The sequence below is a fragment of the Canis lupus genome, chromosome 5 (assembly GCF_011100685.1).
Source record: "Canis lupus familiaris isolate Mischka breed German Shepherd chromosome 5, alternate assembly UU_Cfam_GSD_1.0, whole genome shotgun sequence".
NCBI classification, from domain to species: domain Eukaryota; kingdom Metazoa; phylum Chordata; class Mammalia; order Carnivora; family Canidae; genus Canis; species Canis lupus.
The window spans coordinates 77,331,130-77,353,698 of record NC_049226.1 but is presented as its reverse complement, the minus strand read 5'-3'; the positions used below and the strand labels follow the sequence as shown (position 1 = coordinate 77,353,698).

The following is a 22,569-nucleotide window of genomic DNA, read 5'->3' as shown; positions in this document are numbered from 1 at the left end:
AGGGGGTGGATAGATGGTAGGGAAGGTAAGAACACTTGTGTTAAACATAGAGGAAGGATGTTTGGCTACCAAGGGAGGTCTAAGAATTAAATTGCCATCTCACTCTTCAGGTATGAGGGTCCCCCAGCTCTTAGTAGCTCTTGCTGGTACATCTGACTACATTAAGTCCATGATACTCACCTCACTAATATCATCTGTCATCCCTATTTCCCAAAGGGTATTTTCCCCAACATATTACATATCCTAACCCCAGAGAAGGGAACCATGACTTGCATTCCATCAACATACTTCTCTGTTCCCTGTCCCTCAGGTAGAGTTGAACGAATGTGTTCAGTGCGAGCTCAGCTTTATCAACACTGGAAAGTTCAACTTCAGCTTCCAGGCAGAGCTCTCCGGCCCCAAAGCCCTGCTGCAGTACTTGGAATTTTCACCCATTGATGGCAGTGTGGATGTGGGTCAGAGTGCCCATGCCTCCCTGTCTTTCCAGCCATTTAAGAAGTGTGTCTTGAAAGGCCTGGAACTCAGAATCAAGGTGAGACCATTTAACATCGTCTGACACTGAAAGCACTCACAGCACTCTGTCTTGAGAGATTAATTCTCCTGGATGTCCCTTGTCTTCTCTACCCTGCCAGAAGCTCCTAGACAGTGGTTGTGTTGGAGACAGTCTCACAATCTCTAGTATAAAGGCCTCACCTACAGTTGAGGCAGCTGGTGAATAAGTGTCCATTGAAAAGCAGTTGAGCATCCATGCCCTGGAATCCTGTGCAGCTATTAAAATTAATAAGGGAGTGATCCCTGGGCGGCTCAATGCTTGAGCATCTGCCCTCGGCTCAGGTCATGATCCCAGGATCCTGGGATCAAGTCCTGCATCAGGCTCCCCACAGGGAGCCTGCTTCTCTCTGTGTGTCTCTCATGAATAAATAAACAAAATATTTAACATAAATAAGTTAAAAAGAGAGATGAACGGGAAGTAAAGAGGAAGCAAGAGAGACAAAATATATGTAACATTTTCTAAAATAAGTTATTGAATGAAAACCCAAGGAATTACGATGTCCTCAGGAATGGCAGAAAAGGACCCTTGAAGAGCTGCTCTTCCACAGTGATGAGAACACTGGCAAAAACCAGCAAAATCAACTTTTTCAGAACTCTTAAAAGGTTTGCAACATTCCTAGGATCATTTATTCAAGAAAAATGACTGTATTGTGTGTAGATGCCTCAATTTCTTTATCTCTTAATCTGTCAATTAACATTTAGGTTGTTTCCACATCTTGACTACTATGAATAGTGTTACACTGAACATGAGAGTGTTAATACCTCTTCAAGATCCTCATTTCAATTCTTTTGGATTCCAAAGCCAAACAAAGACACCACAAGAAAACTATAGGCCAGTATCACTGATGAATATAGGTACAAAAATCCTCAACAGAATATCAATAAACCAAATCCAACAATACATTGAAAAGATCATGCACTACAACCAAGTAGGACTTATCACTCAGATGCCAGGATGGTTCAACATACAAAAATCAATTAATGTGATATCTGACATTAACAAAATAAAGGACAAAAATCATATGATTATCTCAGTAGAAGTGGCAAAAAAGCATTTGACAAAATTCATCAAAGACTCTGAACAAACTAGGATTAGAAGGAAAGTACTCCAACATAATAAAGATCATATATGAAAAGCTCAGAGCTAACATCATACTCATCAGTGAAAAGCTAAAAGCTTTTCCTTTAAAATCAGGAACAAAGCAAGAATGCCCACTCTTCTGGAAGTCCTCAGCAGAGCAATTAGACAAGAAAAAGAGAAAAGGTATCCAAATCAGAAAAGAAGTAAAATTGTCCCTGTGTGCCAACAACATGATCTTATTTACAGAAAACCCAAAAGATTCCATTTAAAAAAATCTGTTAGAATTGGGGCGTCTGGGTGGCTCAGTCAGTGAAGTATCTGCCTTTGGCTCAGATCATGATCTCAGGGTCCTGGGACTGAGTCCCACATCAAGCTCACCTCTCAAAGGGGAGCCTGCTTGTCCTTCTCCCTCTGCCCCTCCCTCTGTTCATGTACTCTATCAAACAAATAAAATCTTTAAATAAAAAAATCTGTTATAATTAATAAAATAATTCAGTAGAGTTGCAGGACATAAAGTCAACAAACAAAAATCAGTTGCTTTTCTATACACTAACAAGAAACTATCTGGAAAAAAATTAGGAAAACAATCTCATTTACAATATCACAGAAAAGGATTAAATTGTCAGAAATAAACTATAGTGGTAAAAGACTTATAAGTTGAAAACTACAAAACATCAATGAAAGAAATTAAAGACAAACAAATGGAAAGACATCTTTTGTTTGGGGATGGGAAGCCCCAATATTGTAAAAATGTCCATACTACCCAAAGCCATCTATAGTTTGAGTGCAATCCCTATCAAAATACCAATGGCATTTGTTTTACAAATACAGAAAAATAATTCTATAATTCATATGAAGCCACAAAAGACCACAAATAGCTGAATCAATCCTGAGGGAAAAGAACAAGGCTAGAGACATTCCACTTGCTGATTTCAAAATACATTACAAAGCTACCATAATCAAAATAGTAAAATACCAACTTTGAGACAGACTCATTGACTCTCAATGGAACAGAACAGAGACCCCAGAAATAAATGCGCACATATACAGCCAACTGACCTTGGACAAGGGTGCCAAGTCTGCACAATGGGAAAGGATAGTCTCTTCCACAAATGGTGCTGGCAAAACTGGATATCCATATGCAAAAGAATGAAATTGAGCCTTTTACACTATGGCCAAAAGTCAGCTGCAAATATATTAAAGACTTAAACATAAGGGACTCCTGGCTGGCTCGGTGGTGGAGCATCTGCCTTTGGCTCAGGGCGTGATCCCTGAGGTCCTGAGATCAAGTCTCACATCAGGTCCCCCACAGGAAGCCTGCTTCTCCCTCTGCCTAGGTCTCTGCCTCTGTGTGTGTGTCTCTCATGAATAAATAAAAATTTTACAAGAAAAGAAAGACTTAAACATAAGGCCTAAAACTATAAAGCTACTAGAAGACAACATCAGGGGACAGTTTCATGACATTGGTTTGGATATGATACTAAATGCACAGGCAACAAAAATAAAGAAGCAGGACTACCTCAAACTCAAAAGCTTTTGCACAGCAAAAGCAACAATCAACAGAGCAAGGAGACATTGTCTTTATTCATATCCTCAAGGAGAAGGCAACTGATAGGGAACCAGGGTTACAACAATTGGAACCCAAGGTCAGTTGCTGGCCAGTCCATAACTTAGACATGAAGTCATAACACGGTCCAAAAAAAAATTTTTTTTTCAATTAGAAAAAATAAAACTGTAAAACTCCTGGCCTGGAACTCAAGGGCAATGTTACAGCCATCTTCTCTGCCAAGTGCCAGGCACGCCACCTCAGAAAGGGCCCATCCCTGTTGAGAACCATCTTTTTCAGAACTTTTGTGCCTTACAGCAAAAAGAAATATCACACATGTCACAGGACCTTCCTGCTCTAATTGGCAGAAAAGCCGAAGGTGGTCCATTTTAATCATTTTCAGGGAATCAGCCACAAAATGTAAAGAGTTTAAAAGCCTTAAGTAAAGATGGAACTGGAGGTATCCTGCTGAGTGAAATAAGTCAATCAGAGAATGACAGTTATCATATGGCTTCCCTTGTATGTGGAATATAAGAAACAGCAAAGGGGATCCAAGGAGAAGGGAGGGAAAACTGAACGGGAAGTCATCAGAGAGGGAGACAAACCATGAGAGACTCTTAACTCTGGGAAACACACTGAAGGTCACTGGAGGGGTGGGGGCAGGGAGATGGGGTAACTGCTTGGGGCATTAAGGAGGGCACGTATGTGATTAGCACTGGGTGTTACATGCAACTGATACAGTATTGAACACTGCATCTGAAACTGATGATGCACTATATGTTGGCTAATTGAATTCAATTTTCTTTTTAATTTGTAAAGCCTTAAGTAAGAAACTGTTTTCAACTGTAAAGTCATTAATGAAAACTTGTAGCAGTGACCGTTATGTTTATTCTAATGACGTTTAGGATGAATAGTGGGTATATTGTTTTAAATCAATTATCAACTTACAAAATTTCATTTTATAAAAATTTCTGAAGAGCAAATTAAGTTCAAATCCCAACAGGCACATGTGTCATCTTGCTGAGAATCCGGGTATGACCCATTGCTCTTTATATCTTGTACTTTTTCACCCTTCACACTGGAGCCTTGGACCTCATTCTTGTCCTTTCCTGGTCACAAGATGGCCATTCCCTGGATGCCCTGTGTCTGCATTCAAAGTGGAAATAAGAGGGAAGAGCCTGAAGGCAAAACAAACCAAAAAAACAACAACAACCAACCAACTGAACTTTCCCAGCAAGACTGCCTCTGTATTCAAAATAGGATACCGGTCTTGTCCTCTTGTGTTTATATCCTGATGACCAGAACTATGTCTGATGACATAGTGTCAAGGAAGGATAGGAACTCAAGTATTTTCACCCAATCACATTGGCAACTAACCCAAGCCCTATGAGTAAGGAACCCTTGGGAAGCAGATGTGGGGCAGGAACTAGCAGTGTCTTTCACCCCTCTGCCTGCCACCTGAGTCATCACTGCGGGAACCAGTGCAGTATCTGATCTCAGAGCACCCAATTTGCTTTCCTCACATAAACAAACTTCTTTTTTTTTTTTTTTTGAGTGTTTTTTTTTATTGGAGTTCACTTTGCCAACATATAGCATAACACCCAGTGCTCATCCCTCCAAGTGCTGCCCTCAGTGCCTGTCACCCAGTCACCCCAAACCCCTGCCCACCTCCCCTTCCACTACCCCTTGTTCATTTCCCAGAGTTAGGTGTCTCTCATGTTTTGTCACCCTCACTGATATTTTCACTCATTTTCTCTACTTTCCCTTTATTCCCTTTCACTATTATTTATATTCCCCAAATGAATGAGACCATATAATGTCTGTCCTTCTCCAATTGACTTATTTCACTCAGCATAATACCCTCCAGTTCCATTCACGTTGAAGCAAATGGTGGGTATTTGTTGTTTCTAATGGCTGAGGAATATTCCATTGTATACATAGACCACAGCTTCTTTATCCATTCATCTTTCGATGGACACTGAGGCTCCTTCCACAGTTTAGCTATTGTGGACATTGCTGCTAGAAACATCCTTCTAACCTGTGAGTCAGAATCTCTGCCGATGAAGTCCACGGACCTGTTTGGGGTTTTTTTGTTTTGTTTTGTTTTTGGCAGGGGGATGGGGGGAAGCACCAACTGCTTTCCTCTTTCACCTGAGGACTTGAGGAGCCTTTGTTCACATTTCTAATCACTCTCTGCCTGCCATTCTCTCCCCACAGATAAGCCATGGCCCGATGTTTATGTGCAGCATCTCAGGCTGCGCTGTGAGCCCAGCAGTTCATTTCTCCTTCACCAGTTACAACTTTGGGACCTGCTTCATCTACCAAGCTGGGATGCCCCCATACAAACAAATCCTGGTTGTCACCAACAAGGAAGAAACGTCTATGAGGTAAGCAGACTTCCCAGAGCTTCCAGATGATTCTGTAGCTCCTTGTGGGTCCTAAAGGTGAAGTCTTGCCAAAACAGAAAAAGAAAGATTATGGTACAGAGTCAAAGACAGTTGGGCCAGAATCTGAAGTTTCTTTTCTCCATAACTAATGCTTGGGTAGCCATGATTCAGATTTCTGCTAAAAATCTTCTTTAAGTGAGGAGGGCAATGCCAGATGACTCGACGAGAGGCTCAGTGGCTTGCATTTATTTTCTTCACATAACAGATGTGGAAGCCAAGGTCTGAAGAGTTAAAAAGTGAATTTCTCAGCCCATTATTTTCCAGTTAATAACAGATCTATACCAAGCCTAAGTCTTCTGATTAAAATCCAGCGTCTCTGTACCATCCCTGTGTAGAATATTCCAGTCCAGGTTTCTGGGCCTTATTCTAGACCTTTTGAAACAGGATTTCCAGAGGCTGACCCAGAGACCTGTTTCCTCAAAGCTCTCTAGGTTAGTACTATGCAATAGAACTTTCCTGGACACTGGAAGTGTTACATATCTGTGCTGTCTGATATGGCAACCTGTGACTACACGTGGCTGCAGAGCACATAAAATGTGCCTGATGCAACTGAGGGACTGGATTTTTAATTTTTTAAATTTTAATTCATTTTAATTTGGATTTAAATTTGAATAGCCACATGTGTCTAGTAGCTACTGTACCAGATAGCATAGGCCTAAGTTCTAAGCCTAAGTTCTTTTTTTTTTTAAGATTTTTTATTTATTTATTCATGAAAGACACAGAGAGAGAGAGAGAGAGGCAGAGACACAGGCAGAGGGAGAAGCAGGCTCCATGCAGGAAGCCCAACACAGGACTCGATCCCAGATCCCCAGGATCATGTCCTGGGCCGAAGGCAGGTGCTAAACCACTGAGCCACCCAGGGATCCCCTAAGCCTAAGTTCTAAGGTTAAACTCTCCTCCTCTGAGATGGCGGATAATAATAGCATCTCACCCATGGGCCTATTAGGAGGATTAAATTAGTTCCTCTAGAGAGAGTACTGAGAACAGTGCCTGGAACATAGGAAATGCTCAGTTATCCGCTGCTGCTGCTGTAATAATGATGGTTAGCATCCTGAAGGGTAAGTTACAAGAGTGTCATGTGATTTGAAATGCTAATTAAAAACCTTATCTACCTGCACTCTCCTGCATGATTTAATTCAATAGGAGTCCTACACAAAGGCATTAAGTGCGGTTTATTGATCTAGCTGGACTCCTCTAACTACCTGGAAGACAGACAAGGAAGTGTTGTAATGGAGAGGTCCAGGGGCCAGAGGTCATGGCCATGGTCTTCAGAGCGGATGTGGTCTTCGAAGATGCTGTGTAGTTGAGCACTTAGTGATAATGAGAACATTTGTGGAACATTTCCTCTGTGCCCGGCTTAGCAACTGACTTGGTCACTGTATTCCCTTTAATGCTCACGACAACTATGAGGTAGCTGTCACTGTCTCAGCTTTACTGATAAGGGAACAGAGACCCAAATAGGCCAAGTAACTTTTCTCAGATCTCATAGCTCGTTAGTGATACAGTCCGGATCCAAACTCCTGTCTGTGTGACTTCAGAACACATACTCCTCTGCGCTTTGCCACCCAGTTACTTAGGAAGTGCTTTCTTCTTCTCCTCCCCTCCTCCTCCTCCTCCCTCTTTTATTCTTCTTTTCTTCTTCTTCTCTTCTTCTTTTTCAGAGAGAGAAAGAGCAAGCGGGGGCGGGGGGTGGACAGGGGGAGCGGCAGGGCGAGGAGAAAGAATCTTAAGCAGGCTCCACACCCAGCATGGAGCCTGATACAGGGCTCGATCTCACAACCCTGAGATCATGAACTGAAATCAAGAGTCAGACATTTAACCTACTGAGCCACGCAGGCACCCCAGGAAACGTCCTTCTTATGAGAGGATACAAAGCCATGAGCTGCATTTTCCAGAAAAAGAGGACAAATTCAGTGCAAAGAGCATTGAGCAAAGGGCTGTGGCACTTTTGAGTTTGAGGGTTGGTTCTACCAGGATTTCAGGGTGTGATTTGGGGTAAGTAACTTTATGCCCAGGGCAGTGTGGGCTGGATCACTGCTGAGTCACAGCCCTTAAATGCTGTGACTCTAGGGCAGCAGGTCAGGAAACTATCAGTACCCAGCTCAGAGAACCAAGGGGACAAAATCAGTCTTTCTGGTCTTTGACCTCCAAGAGCACAGGCTGGTGCTGCCAATGCTCTTCCTTTGTAGAGAAAACAAGAAGTATGTGGACCCTCTAATTTACACACCTTCCTTCTGATTTTCTGTAGCTTAGACTGTCTTTACACCAATACCGCACACCTTGAGGTGAACTTCCGTGTTGATGTGATCAAGCCGGGAAAGACACTGGAGATTCCAATCACCTTTTATCCTCGAGAAAGTATCAGTTATCGAGAACTCATCCCCTTTGAAATCAATGGGCTCTCACAACAAGTAATTGAAATCAAAGGGAAAGGCACCGAGATGAAGGTAAGAGACAGTTGGGGAGATCCTCAGGCTTGGCATCCTCCTTTTTGCCCTCCCGGCCACCTATCCCCCTGCCACTGAGGCCACTCTTCTTCCCCTCTCCCCATATCCAGCCCCCAAGCTCCTCTGTCAGAGGCCAGCCAGTCCCTTCCAAAAGATGAACTGTCAAATCTGACTCAAGTGAATCATAGACCTTATTCAATACCAAACTTTCGTGTCTCATAGGTTACAACTAATCACAGGCACCGGAGAAACATTTTCTTGGAGAAGTTTGTTTTGGGACTGTCAGATGTATAATCCTGACCACACCCTTCTTTTCTTACATCAGGCCATGTTTTGTTTTCAGGTTTAATAGGCAAGATTTGAAAAAAAAAATAGGCAAAATTTGTTTTGGATAGCAGTTTGTTTGGGATATGTATGCAGACATACGTTTCAATTGTGAAACATCTCTCCTTAAAGCCACACTGATTAATATTCCTGAGCCAGGTACAAATTCCAGGATTATATTTGTTTGAGGGCATCTCTTCCAAGTAGGAGCTCCTAATGAAAATCCTGCTGCTAATCCCTTTCTCCCCAGTGTCTCGTAAACATTTAAGGAGTCTGTTTGGTGGGTATATCTGCATTTTTAATAGAAGGTTTTGGAAGACTTTGGCCTTCCAAGATGCTCAGGTAGTGCATAGAACATTGCAGCCACTTAGAGAGAGAGATGTGGGAGGGATGGAGGGGATGTGTCCCCTGGATGCCTTCCCACCAAGCTAGAGGAACTACAGGACATTGCCACCTGGTGTGTCTGCACCCAAGCCAGAGGAGTGGAGGTCTCTTCCAATATCACTTATTCGTTCTATCACTCACTCATTCTGCACCCACCGTGTGCTAGGTACTTTGGGGGAAATCCGGAGATGACTTAAACATGTTCTCTGCCCTCCAGTAGCACAGGCTGTTGCTAGAGACTCTCAGCTTTTTAGAGAGAATGGAAACATGTGGGCTGGATATAAATGAAGCTGAGGAGCAGGGGCGTGTGCAGTTTAGTGAGTGATCAAATGACAGTGACCAGTGGGTGCTGCTGAGTGTGAGTCAGTGCTGTCCTGTGGGCGAGGCCCAGCCTGATTTTGATCCATCCAGGCCAGCATTGCAATCAATGCCTTATAAGGACTTGGAAGCGTGTCTGCTGGTCCATCTGTGCTGCCACCATTCTAGTCTGAATGGTCAGCTACTGTCACTCCTCAAAGTTTTCTCTCCTGCCATCTTCCAGCCCGTCTTCACAGAGTGACAAGCCAGAGCATTCACAAAATACACGTTTGATCGGGTCATTCCATGCTTCCCTGGCTTCCCACTTCTCCCAGCATAAACCCTGGCTACCTCCAAGCCTGTCTTCTCAGTGTGCCCCTCCTTCCTGGCCACAGGCCTTGACTGAGCCACTCCTCCAACTCAGGGCCTTGCCACGGGGTGTCCCCTGGCTCCGGGTGTCCTCCAATCTCACAGACACCCTGACTCAAACTGACTAGATCCTACCCTGCCTTTAGCTCTCCATGCAGTGTAGACATGCCTTCCTCAGGGAGGCCTCCCCAGGACCCCCAGCCAGTTCAGCATCTGTATGCACTCTCAAGGTACCCTGAGCTTTTCCTTCATGACTCTTGACCCCGTTATAATTATGTATTTGTTGGGGCACTGGGTGGCTCAGTATCTGCCTTTGGCTCAAGTCATGAGCCCAGGGTCCTGGGACATAGCCCTGAGTCAGGCTCCCTGCTCAGCAGGGTGTCTGCTTCTCCCTCTGCCCCTCCCCGCAGCTTGTGCATGCTTGCTCGCTCTCTCTGTCTCTCTCTAATAAATAAATAAAATATTTTTTAAAGTATGTAGTTGTTTAATGAGCTGCTTGGGGAGTAGTTTTTGCACATGAATGTTTACTGGGTGCATGAATGCCCACCTGTATGAAGAAGGCAGGACACTGAAAGAGAGGAACCACACTTGCCTCACCAGAGTAGATGATCATGATCATTATTTTTCTGGGTAATTGATAGAACCCTCCTCTCCAATCTCTTTCTGCAGATTTCGATCCTAGATCCAGCCAATAGGATTGTGAAGTTAGGAGCTGTCCTGCCAGGACAGGTTGTGAAAAAAACGGTTTCCATCATGAACAACAGCCACACCCAGCTCACCTTTAGCCAGTCGGTCCTGTTCTCAATTCCAGAACTCCAAGAACCCAAGGTTGGTGCTCAGGGCTCCCGGTGGGCTCTTTGTGCTTCACAATGATACAGATGACTGTGCTAGCAACACTAACAGCTCACACTTCTTGTGCACCTACTGTGTGCCAGACCATTCTAAGAGCTTCCCATGTGCTACCTCTGAATGTCTTCAGAAAAACAGTAGAGAGCTAGTACTTTTATTATTCTCATTTTACATATAAGGATATCAAGACTTAGAGAAACTGCATACGTCAAAAGGCAGCAGAGTGAAAGAAAAAGGGATGGATTCAATAGATATGAATTCTTATGAGTATATATATCCTGTAGAAAATTTGAAAAATATGGAAGCTCATAAAGAAAAACATTTTGGGGGTGCCTGGGTGGCTCAGTGGTGTAGTGTCTGCCTTTAGCTCAGGTCATGATCCCCGGGATCCTGGGATGGAGTCCCACATCACACTCCCCATAGGAAGCCTGCTTCTCCCTCTGCCTATGTCTCTGCCTCCCCCTCTGTGTCTCTCATGAATAAATAAATAAAATCTTTTTAAAAAAAGAAAAACATTTTCCCCATAATCCCACACCCTAAACAATCACTTGCAGACTACCACCGTCTTGCCATATGCCCACACAGCAAAGAGACAGTGAAATCAAGCTCTCTGGCATCTCTTCTTGTAAGGGCTCTAGTCCCATTACGAGGATCCCACTTTCATGACCTCATATAAACCTAATTACACCCTAAAGGCTGAGCACTACTCACATATGAATTTGGGGGACACAATTTAGTCCATAGAAAAATGAATACGACAGAGTGGTCTGATGGAGTTTGCAGTCTCCAGGGATCACTGACACAGAAATAACACCAGAACAGCCTAGAAACTGCAGAGGCAGGGTGTGACTTGGGAGAGGGCCATTTAGAGCATGGCCACGGGCTGTTGGAAGGCCTCCTGGTGGAGGGAGGCCTGTACCAAGCTTAGAGTGAAGAGATGTCTTGCAGACAGACAGGTTGGGGAGAAGTATGCTCCCAGGTACATATGCTCCAAAGGGTCTGTGGTTGTGGAAATCTAGGTGTGATTCAGCATAGCACGAGTGCTGCAAACCATCTGGGGCTTGCCAGATATGGGAAAATGGGCTGAGAGAGCTAGCCAGAGCAAGAGAGCTGGTGGGCATCCCTCATGTCAGGGCCCAGGCTGCCATCCAGAGGGAGGGCAGACTCGTTGCTTCCATTTCCTCATTTGTCCAAGGCAGAGTCCTCAGTGCAGCTGGGCCAGGCCCCTGACCATCGGCCGAGCCACTTTTGCCTCTTCAGGTGATAAGTGACCTGTTACTCACACCGTCACCGGTCCACTGCTGGCAACTGCACAGCACCCTGTACCCCAGGCAGCGCAAGCACGGAAGGGGCTTCAGCTTCCTTAAAGCTGATTTCGATTGATTCCTACCAGGACAAAGGGGGATGGGAAAGCCAGATGAATTTAAACAGCAGTTCTCAAACTCTAGAACACACGGGTAAGGGCACTTTTGAAGATGCGAGTTCCAGATTCTCCCAAAATTCAGTGGGCCCAGGGTAGAACCTGGGAATGTGCATTTTAAACAGCACACCAGGGAGCATGCTGCAGGGAGTCCAGGGAGCGCTCTGGAAAGACACCAGAAAGCTGAGTGTTTTCTATTTCCTCTTACCTTACTATTTCCTCCACCAGAGAGCAGGGGTCACTGGCTACAAGGGGCTGGAGAGAATTAACATTTATTGAAGGTCTATTGTGTGCCACACATTTATTCAGATGATCCAAATCTTCACTGTAGAGAAAGTCACAGAAAGCTTAAGTTACTTACCAAAGGTGACCCCGCCAGTAGGAGGGAGCAGAAAGGGATATGACCCCTGGGCTGTTGCCATCCTGACAGCAAGACCCAGGAATGGAAGCTTCAGACACCCCTGCCCTCAGTGGCTGAGTCTCGTTGTTTTGTCCAGGTCATCACCTTGATACCATTCTCCAACATCTCCCTGAAGCCCAAAGAGGTCTGTAAGCTGGAAGTCATCTTTGCCCCAAAGAAGCGCATCCCTCCCTTCTCTGAGGAGGTGTTCATGGAATGTATGGGGCTCCTGCGTCCCCTCTTCCTCCTCAGCGGCTGCTGCCAGGCCCTGGAGATCTCCCTGGACCAGGAGCATCTCCCCTTCGGGCCAGTCGTGTATCAGACACAAGCCACGCGTCGCATCCTTATGTTGAACACGGGTGACGTGGGTGCGAGGTAGGAGAGTGGGGTGCCCACCCCAAGGCTGAGCACAGCCCTCTGACATTGAATTTGCCCTGGACTTGAACTGGATGTTTGTTTTGCAAGTGTGGCCAAATTTTTATTCCCTTCCCCTCCCCTCACTCAAGATGTGACAACAGTGGCCCTGCTAGGGTGATTGCTGCTGCCAGGATTACTAAAATTAATGTAATAAGTAACATTTGCTTGGTGCCTGTTACAGGCCCTTTACATGGTTCCTCTCTGTTAATCCCAGACAGTTCTATGGCTGATCTCATTTTACAGATGAGACAACTGAGATTACTTTACCAAAGTCATACATTTAGCAATTACTTACGCTGTGCAGGTGCAGTGCTGAGCATTCTTGCATATCAGCTCCCATTTAATTATCCCAGGCAGGCCCCTGTAAGATATGATATTGTCCTCATTTCACAGATTAAGGTGAGGCTCAAGGAGATCAGGTGATTTACCTGAGGTCCCGTAGCTCAGAAGTGAGAAAGACAGGACTGGAACCCAAATATATCTGTGACTGCTCTCCTTTCCAGACTCTTCCCTCGGGCCAGCAGGTGCCCACCCCAGTCATTACTCAGGCATGCCACCATGGCTATGTGGGTGGGCACTGCACACCTGCAGTGGGCACCCTCATTCAGGCCTCAGGGTGAACAGCACCCTGAGCATGCAGTGTGGCAGCCCTACTGCTGGAAGCACAGGTCTGCACCACCACCCTCTGTCTCCTGTCTGGCCCACAGAGGGATGACTACATGGGGCTCTCACAAAAAGCAAGTACAACTCTCACATGAGGGCATCCCCTCTGCCCTCCTGGATCTGACCTGAGAGGAAGTGCAGGGGGTGCTTATAGCCACGGTCTCAGGAGAGTTCCAGTCCTAGCACAATCACTTCCTAGCTGTGTGATCTTGAACACGCATGTGTTAGCATGTTCATGCACCTGTTCCCCAATGAGTCACTTGTGGACAATAAGATAAGATGCAGCCACTTCCCACCCTGTTCAGGTCTGAGACGCAGCCAAGCCATCTTACCCAGCGGTGACCTAGCTCTTGTCCCTACCAGCCTCTGCTGCACCCAGTGAAGATCTTTTCCCCAGGTCCCAGGGAGTGTTCAAGGGAGTATACCTCTCAGCTAAAAGCCTAGGCAAAGTCTGTTGATACCAGCAGCATTGAGGAGACCCCCCAGGATACTAGTAAACTGTCTTTCTTGTCTCCTTTGTCTTGGAAAGGTTTAAGTGGGATGTCAGAAAATTTGAGCCTCATTTCTCCATCCGCCCAGAAGAAGGCTACATCACCGCAGGCATGGAGGTTTCCTTCGAAGTGACCTACCATCCCACTGAGGTGGGCAAGGAAAGTCTCTATAAAAACTTGCTCTGCTTCATCCAGGGAGGCAGTCCTCTGAGCCTAACCCTATCTGGAGTCTGCGTGGGACCACCTGCAGTAAAAGAGGTCAGTAGATGCTGCCCACAGATGGGCCAGTGGTCAGAGTGGGCCCAGCAAGCTCCACGAGTGAATTCAGCTAGGCCTTCTAGAAACAAGTGACTCTGTTCAAACAGTGCTCGGTGCCAACATCAAACATTCAGACCTGCTCCCCCACCCCTGCCATAGGACTTTTGCATATTCTATTCCCACTACTGCAATATTCATTTTCCTTCTTTATTTAGTTAATTCCTATTCATTCTTCAGCTCTCAACTCAAGCATCACATTCTCAAGGAAGCTTGCACTGACTTCTCTGGCTAGATCAAATTCTGTTACAAGCTCTGTAAGTAAAGGGTAAACACCCTTCTCTCCTCTCATTAAAAAAAAAGAGGGGGCCTTGGATTAACCCTCTGCTGACCATGTCCATAGAAACCTAAGAGTGGACTCTGTTCCACTTTTGGTAAAAAACTGCTTATGGTAAAAATGACACCTAATCTCCATCTCTATATTTCCATTATTTCAAGAGTGTTATGTAAATGGAATCAGTCAGTATGCTATGAAAATGTATGTACAAGTCTTGGCAAGTACATATACTTTCATTGTTTTGGGTAAATATCTAGGAGTGGGATGGCTGGGTCATAAAGCAAGTATATATTTACTTTTTTTAAAGAACCTACTAAACTGTTTTCCAAAGTAGTTGTGTCATATTACATTTCTACCAGCAATGTCTGACATTTCCACTTATATCACTTCTAGCCAATACTTGGTACAGTCAGTTGTTTTAATTTTAGCCATTCTAATAGATATGCAGTGGTGTCTCCTTGTGTTTTTTTAATTTGTAGTTCACTAATGACTAACGATGTTGAGCATCTTTTCAGGTATTTATTTGCCATCCATATATGATCTACGTTGAAGTATCTGTTCAAATTTTCTGTCTATCTTTAACTGAGTTGTTTGTTTTCTTACTATTGAGTTTTGAGAGTTCTTCATATATTCAGGACACAAATTTTATATTTAGATCTCCAATCTGTTTAGAGTTCATTTTTGTACATAGTACAAGATAAGGGTCAAAATTCTTTTCATTTTATTTTTTTGTATATGGATATCCAATTGTTCCAGTACCATTTGTTGAAAAGATTATCCTTCCTCCATTGAAATACCTTTGCACCTTGGTCAGAATCCACTTGACCACAGCTGCAGGTCTATTGGTCTTATCTTCTAACATATTTGACTCTCTTTACCGCCAATGCCACACTGTCCACATTACTAAATTTGGTCAGTTCTCAACTGTTGACCTGTTGATAGCATGTGAAACCTTGAACAAGTCCCTTGAAGGAGGATCCTTCCAACACTTTCTCCACATGGCTCCTAGGATACCACCCCTTCCTGGGTTTCCACCTACCTTATTAGATGCTCCCTCTCATCTCCCCTTCTGATTTTTCTTAACATTGGAGTGTGCCAATAAAGAATTAAATTTCTTCTTTTTCCTAAAAACACTTAACTTCTTGACAATCTCATCCAGTTTCTTGGCCTTAAAAAAAAAATCACCATGCCCTGAAATTCCCAAATATGTAACTCCAGCCTGCACCTTCCCTCGAACTCCTCACTTGTAAATTCTACTGCCTACTTTAAATGCCTGCTCTCTTCCAGGTAGTGAATTTCACCTGCCAGGTTCGCTCCAAGCACACGCAGACCATCATGCTTTCAAACCGCACCAACCAGACCTGGAATCTGCACCCCATCTTTGAGGGCGAGCACTGGGAGGGGCCTGAGTTCATCACCCTGGAGCCCCATCAGCAAAACAAGCCCTATGAGATTACCTACAGACCTCGTACCATGAACTTGGAAAACCGCAAACATCAGGTAGACTGAGGCCCCCCTGACCCATGGTGGTTCCTCTGTGTGGTTGGAGGGGAGAGTCGTGCAAAAGAGGTGAGGAGACAGAGTCTGGGAGCTCGGAGCATATTAAAAGGAGAGGGGTCCCCAAGAATCATGTTGGAACAGTAGGGAATCATGAAGATTATTGAGTCCAAAGCTTCCCTTGGCACGCACATGTTTTCATGTATAGGGGATTCTGTTGGAACAAGGGTCACAGTTTTGAACAGAGTCCTGGACTAAGATCAAGCAATTAATATTTAGATTAATTGCACAAATACCATCATTGTGGCTGTAATACAAATAGAAAAGGAAAGAAGCCACAATCTTCCACCCTAAAAAAGGGAACTATTTTCTTCTATCTTCACTACCGACCCTCATTCAGATATAACCATAGCTGCCATCATAGCATACCCAATTTTGCATTCTGTTTATTTTCACTTTACATTATATCATGAGCATTTTTCTGTTTAACTAAATAGTCTTTGTGATAATCATGTTTAATGATTACCTAATATTTCTTTAAATGAGAGTTCCATAATTTACTTAACATCCCCCAGTTGTTGAATATAAATATTAAAGTTATTACCAAATTTTCATCAATATTATAAATGGTTTTAATATATCTGTGTGCTTGTGTGTGTGTGTGTGTGTGTGTGCACCTTTTTCCTCTGAAGGAATTTTTAAATTCCCTAGAGTAAGACCACTGGCTGGCTCAATTGGTAGAGGATGAGACTCTTAAATTCCTTGGGGCCGGGTTCCTGGTTCAAATACATATGAACATTTTTATGACTCTTAAAATCTACTACCAAGCTGCTTTCTAAGAATTATGCTTATGTGAGGGGCTCTGTTAACCCTATGTCATTACTATGCCTAAGAGGTAGATAATAAGGGACCTTCTGTGCCATTCTGACCATGTTTCTTCTCCTTAGGGCACCCTCTTCTTCCCCCTCCCAGATGGGACTGGCTGGCTATACATGCTGCATGGGGTTTCTGAGCTCCCCAAAGCTGTGGCAAATATCTACCGTGAAGTACCCTGTAAGACACCCTACATGGAACTCCTGCCAATCAACAACTGGCTTAACAAGCCCCAGAGGTGAGGGACTGGGGCAAAGTGTCAGAGTGGAGAAGATGGAGAGAGGACTTCCACTGTCTAGCCTGGCCCTTCCCCTGGTCAGCACCTCTAGAGGACACTGAGGGGCTGAAAGTATCAGAGACAAAGTTCCCTGATGTGGCCAGGCATTGCCTGAACTCTAAGCTTCCAGGCAGTCAGTGCTATCTGTGAATAGTTGATTACCTGAGTCTCCTGGGCCAGTGCCTGGCACAAAATAAGTGCTCAGTAAATGTTAGCTGTTATTATTATTACCAAAATGAGAATCATGGTGGTTATTATTGAGTGCTCTACTTTATTGCCTAAGCCACTGGCCAGAGAAGGACATCCCTTGGATCTTTACTGGCAGTGGAAGTAGAATAGAAGAGGAGGATTAGAAAAGCTTGAGGACAAGCAGGTTTGTCCCCTTCTTTTACAGAGAAGGAGCTAAAGACTAGAAGAAGAGACTTACTGAAAGCTGCCAGGTAGCATAGTAGATGAAGGCCCAGACCTAAGTTTGAATCCTGGTTCTACCCATAACCAGTCATGTTTATCTAAGTGTGTTTCCTCTTCTTGGCCTCTATTTCCTCATTAGGAGGTGATAATTATATGTACCTCCTACAGACACTGTGAGGATTAAATGCCTGTGATGCATGAAAAGCACTGAACCAGCTCTAACTTCACATAACAGGGCACATAACAGGTGTCAATAAATGGTAGTTGTTGATACTGTTAGAGACAGAGTGAAGACCAGAACCCTGGACCCCCATGCTTTTCATAAAATCAAGAGTAAAGATATAGCACCTTTCCTTCTTTCCCTTGGGCAGATGATCTCACTTTCTCTGTCCTCTCTTCATGTGCTACTGTGCTCCCCCAGATTCCGAGTCATTGTGGAAATGGTGAAACCAGAGAGGCCAGACCTAAGCGTCACCCTAAAAGGCCTTGATTACATTGATGTACTGTCTGGCTCCAAGAAAGACTACAAGCTGAACTTCTTTTCCCACAAGGAGGGACTATACAGTGCAAAGGTATCCACACGTTAAAGGCATTTCCCTGGGACCCTGGAGGTTTGCCCCTGAGGATGATGATCCTGGTATTAGGGAGTGAAGATGTCCTCTCACTGTCAGCCTATCCTTCTCCTGTTGGGCTCACCATTTAGTAACCTGGCAAAAAGGCTTTCAGAATTCCCAGCCTCTTTAAGATGGAGCCAAATGCAGGGCCCTCCATCCATAATGTAGACACACGCCAAACATTCAAGGCAGCAGAATCATGAAAATCCTTAAGCAGAATATAACACTAGGCCAGCAAACACCAGACCACAATAATGAGAAAAGATCCCTTTTTCTGAATGCTTATAGTGGCCAACATTGTACTGAACACCCAGTATATATAGCTAGTAATGTCAGAGCCAGGACTCAACTCAGAGCTATCAGCTCCAACATACCATGGGGTCTTTCATGCATGAACTGTTTCTCCTAATTCATTCATTAGTTCAACAAACATCTGTAAGCACATATGCCACATACTATACTAAATGCGGGCAACACAGCAATGATAAAAAATTGGCACAGTCTCTGTTTTCATGGAATGCACAGTCCAATAAAGGAAGAAGGGTCTTAACCAAACAATGGTACTGTGAATGTATAATTACAAAATGAAATACATGCTTTGAAGAAAAGGAGCATATATAGGTCAGTAGCTCACAGGAGAGGTTAAGGCTTAAGATAATATGTGGAAACTACTCATTTATAGATAATACATAGAAATTACTCATTTATAGATAGTTTTAGAAGCTATCATGAAGATGAAAAAAGCTGAGGAAAGATTTTAAAGTGAAAAAACAAAGAACCTAGGATCTTTCCTCCAGAAGAGATACTAGCAAAACCTATGCATTAGGAGGTCATCTCCTCTCCTACAATCACTGAGATAGGTTGCTCCACTCAGTTCACATTCACAGGCTAACAGAGAACCTTAAAATCAACATATCATGAAACATCTGAAGAAAAAAAAAGCCACCATAAATAGAAAATACCAGCTCAGCAAAGAGGAAACCCCTAAGATAAAGGAGTTATTAAAGCAAACAGAAGATTTTTTTAAAAGATTTATTTATTTATGATAGACATAGAGAGAAAGAGAGAGAGGCAGAGACACAGGCAGAGGGAGAAGCAGGCTCCATGCCGGGAGCCCGACGTGGGACTCGATCCCAGGACTCCAGGATCACGCCCTGGGCTAAAGGCAGGCGCTAAACCACTGAGCCACCCAGGGATCCCAGCAAACAAAAGATTTTTAATGAATATTATTAATATCCTCAAAGGAATAAACGCAGATAATCCTATCCATTATAGAACAGGCTACTGTGGAAAACAATCAATTAAAGACCCGGGAAATTTAAAAACAAATTGAATGTTTATAATAGAAAACCATAGAGGAAGGCTGAGTAGTATAATGAACTCTGAAGAGATTACTAGGAAGTTAGAAGATAGAGCTGGGTAATAGCACAGACTTTAACACATGATCACAGAAAAATGGCAAGAATGGAAGGAAATAATAAGTGCTGGAGAAGGTGTAGAGACATTGGGTCCCTCCTGCATTGCTGGCAGGAGTGTAAATGGTGCAGCTGCTGTAGAAAGCAGTCTGGCATTCCTTAAATGATTAAACACAGAGTTGCCATGTGACTCAGTAGTTTCACTCCGAGGTATATACCCAGGAAAAATGAAAACATATGTCCACACAAGAACCTGTACATAACTGTTCATAGCAGCATTATTCATAAGAATCAAAAAATGGAAATGAACCAAATGTGCATCAATCCAAATGGATAAATACAGTGAATATCATTTGGCACTAAAAAGAAATGGAAATGAAGTGCTAATACATGCAACACATGGGTAACCTTGAAAACATGCTAGCTCGGAATAAACCTAACCAAAGAGGTAAAGGATCTATACCCTAAAAACTACAGAACACTTCTGAAAGAAATTAAGGAAGAGATGGAAAAACATTCCATGCTCATGGATTGGAAGAATAAATATTGTGAAAATGTCTATGCTACCCAGGGCAATTTACACGTTCAATGCAATCCCTATCAAAATACCATGGACTTTCTTCACAGAGTTGGAACAAATAATCTTAAGATTTGTATGGAATCAGAAAAGATCCTGAATAGCCAGAAGAATATTGAAAAAGAAAACCAATGCCGGGGCATCACAATGCCTGACTTCAAGCTTTATTACAAAGCTGTGATCAGTACAGTACTGGCACAAAAACAGACACATAGATCCATGGAACAGAATAAAGAACCCAGAAATGGGCACTCAACTCTGTGGACAAATAATATTCGGCAAAGCAGGAAAGAATATCCACTGGAAAAAGGACAGTCTCTTCAATAAATGGTGTTGAGAAAATTGGACAGCCACATGCACAAGAATGAAAATGGACCATTCTCTTATACCAAACACAAAAATAAACTCAAAATGGTTGAAAGATCTAAATGTGAGACAAGAATCCATCAAAATCCTAGAGGAGAACACAGGCAACAATCTTTCTGAACTTGGCCACAGTAACTTCTTGCAAGATACATCTATGAAGGCAAAGGAAACAAAAGCAAAAATGAACTATTGATATTTAATCAAGATAAAAAGCTTCTGCACAGCAAAAGAAACTGTGAACAAAATTAAAAGACAACCTACAGAATGGGAGAAGATATTTGCAAATGACATATCAGATAAAGGGATAGTATTCAAGATCTATAAAGAACGTATCAAAAAAAAAAAGAACTTATCAAACTCAACAACCAAGAAACAATCCAGTCATGAAATGGGCAGAAGACATGAACAGAAATTTCTCCAAAGAAGACATACACGTGGCCAACAAGCACATGAAAAAATGCTCCACATCACTTGCCATCAGGAAAATACAAATCAAAAGCACAATGAGATACCACCTCACACCAGTGAGAATGGGGAAAATTAACAAGACAAATGTTGGAGAGGATGTGGGAAAAAGGAGAATTCTCTTGCACTGTTGGTAGGAATGCAAACTGGTACAGCCACTCCAGAAAACAGTGTGAAGTTTCCTCAAGAAGTTAAAATTAGAGCTACCCTATGACTCAGAAATTGTGCTACTAGGTATTTACCCCAAAGATACTGATGTAGTGAAATGCCAGGACACCTGCACCCCAATGTTCACAGCAGGAATGTCCACAATGTGGAAGGAACCACAATGTCCTTGACAGATGAATGGATAAAGAAGATGCAATATGTGTGTGTGTATATACACACACACACACACACACACACCAAAATGGAATATTACTCAGCCATCAGAAAAGATGAATACCCACCATTTGCTTCAACATGGATGGAACTGGAGGGTGTAATGCTGAATGAAATAAGTCAACTGCAGAAGGACAGTCATCATGTGGTTTCACCCATATAAGGAATATAAGAAATAGTGAAAGGGATTATAAGGGAAGGAGGGGAACTAAGTGGGAAAAATTAGAGAGGAAGACAAACCACAAGAGACTCCTAACTCTGGAAAACAAAGGGTTGCGGAAGGAGAGATGGGTGGGTGGATGAGGTAACAGAGTGACGGGCACTAAGGAGGGCACTTGATAGGATGAGCACTGGGTGTTATACTATATGTTGGCAAATTGAATTTAAATTTAAAAATGTAAAAAATAGAAATAAAAAAATCTTTAAAAAAACATGGTAGCTGAACAGAGCCAGTCACAAATGCCCATGTTGTATGATTTCTCTTATATGAAATGTCCAAATTCATTAGGCAGCTCTATAGAAAGAAAAAGTACATTAGTGGTGCCTAGGGCTAGAGTGAATGGGTTAGGATGAAATGGGGAGTGATTGGTAATGGACAGAGTTTCTTTTCAGAGTGATGAAAATGGCCTAAAATTGATTGTGGTGATATTTGTACCACTTTGTGACTATACTAAAAACCACTAAATTGTACACTTTTAAATGAGTGGATTATATGGTATGTGAATTGCATCTCAATAAAGATGTTTCAAAAGAAGAATGAAAGGAAATGTGAGACATAAAATATAAATCAAAAAGTTCTAATATCCACCTACTAAGAAACTCAACACCTAAAAAACAAATAATCCAGTTTAAAAATGGGAAGAAGAAGAGACTTCTTTTCCAAAGAAGACATCCAGATGGCTTACAGACACATGAAAAGATGTTCAACATCACTCATCATCAGGGAAATACAAGTCAAACAATGATGAGATACTACCTCACAACTGTCAGAATGGCTAAAATTAACAGCACAAGAAACAGGTATTGGTGAGGATGTGGAGAAAGGGAAACCCTCTTGCACTGTTGCTGGGAATGCAAGCTGGTGCAGTCACTCTGAAGAACAGTATAGAGGTTCCTCGAAAAGTTAACAATAGAACTACCCTATGATCCAGCTATTGGATTACTAGGTATGTTCCCAAAGGATACAGAAATACAGATCCAAAGGGGTACATGCACCCCAATGTTGATGGCAGATCATCAATAATAGCCAAAGTATGGAGAGAACCCAAATATCCATTAACTGATGAATGTATAAAGAGGAGATGGATAAAGAAGAGGTAATATAAACAATGGAATATTACCCGGCCATCAAAAAGAATAAAATCTTGCCATTTGCAATGAAGTGGATGGAGCTAGAGTACTATACTAAGTGAAA

The 22,569-nt window shown here is 43.1% G+C and overlaps 1 protein-coding gene and 1 long non-coding RNA gene across 8 annotated transcripts in view; one reads left to right on the top strand and one right to left on the bottom strand.

Annotated features, from left to right (window-relative positions):
* HYDIN (HYDIN axonemal central pair apparatus protein) overlaps positions 1–22,569 on the top strand; it is a 389,826-nt gene that overhangs the window by 352,503 nt on the left and 14,754 nt on the right. For all 6 annotated transcript variants that reach the window (XM_038538390.1, XM_038538392.1, XM_038538391.1 and 3 more), the window contains 9 exons: positions 311–532; positions 5,397–5,566; positions 7,875–8,073; positions 10,117–10,275; positions 12,214–12,491; positions 13,726–13,945; positions 15,567–15,779; positions 16,724–16,887; positions 17,759–17,909. In XM_038538390.1, coding sequence (XP_038394318.1) covers positions 311–532; positions 5,397–5,566; positions 7,875–8,073; positions 10,117–10,275; positions 12,214–12,491; positions 13,726–13,945; positions 15,567–15,779; positions 16,724–16,887; positions 17,759–17,909 — 1,776 coding nt within the window. The remainder of the gene's footprint in view (positions 1–310; positions 533–5,396; positions 5,567–7,874; positions 8,074–10,116; positions 10,276–12,213; positions 12,492–13,725; positions 13,946–15,566; positions 15,780–16,723; positions 16,888–17,758; positions 17,910–22,569) is intronic.
* Positions 1–22,569, bottom strand: part of LOC106558856 — a 62,225-nt gene that overhangs the window by 29,007 nt on the left and 10,649 nt on the right. Inside the window, exons 5-7 of one of the 2 annotated variants that reach the window (XR_005360109.1) lie at positions 12,829–12,894; positions 12,078–12,246; positions 4,157–4,325 (exon numbers count right to left, since the gene is read on the bottom strand). This is a non-coding gene — a long non-coding RNA (uncharacterized LOC106558856). Of the gene's footprint in view, positions 1–4,156; positions 4,326–12,077; positions 12,247–12,828; positions 12,895–22,569 lie in introns of those variants that run through there. The other variant, XR_005360110.1, reaches the window with a different exon arrangement.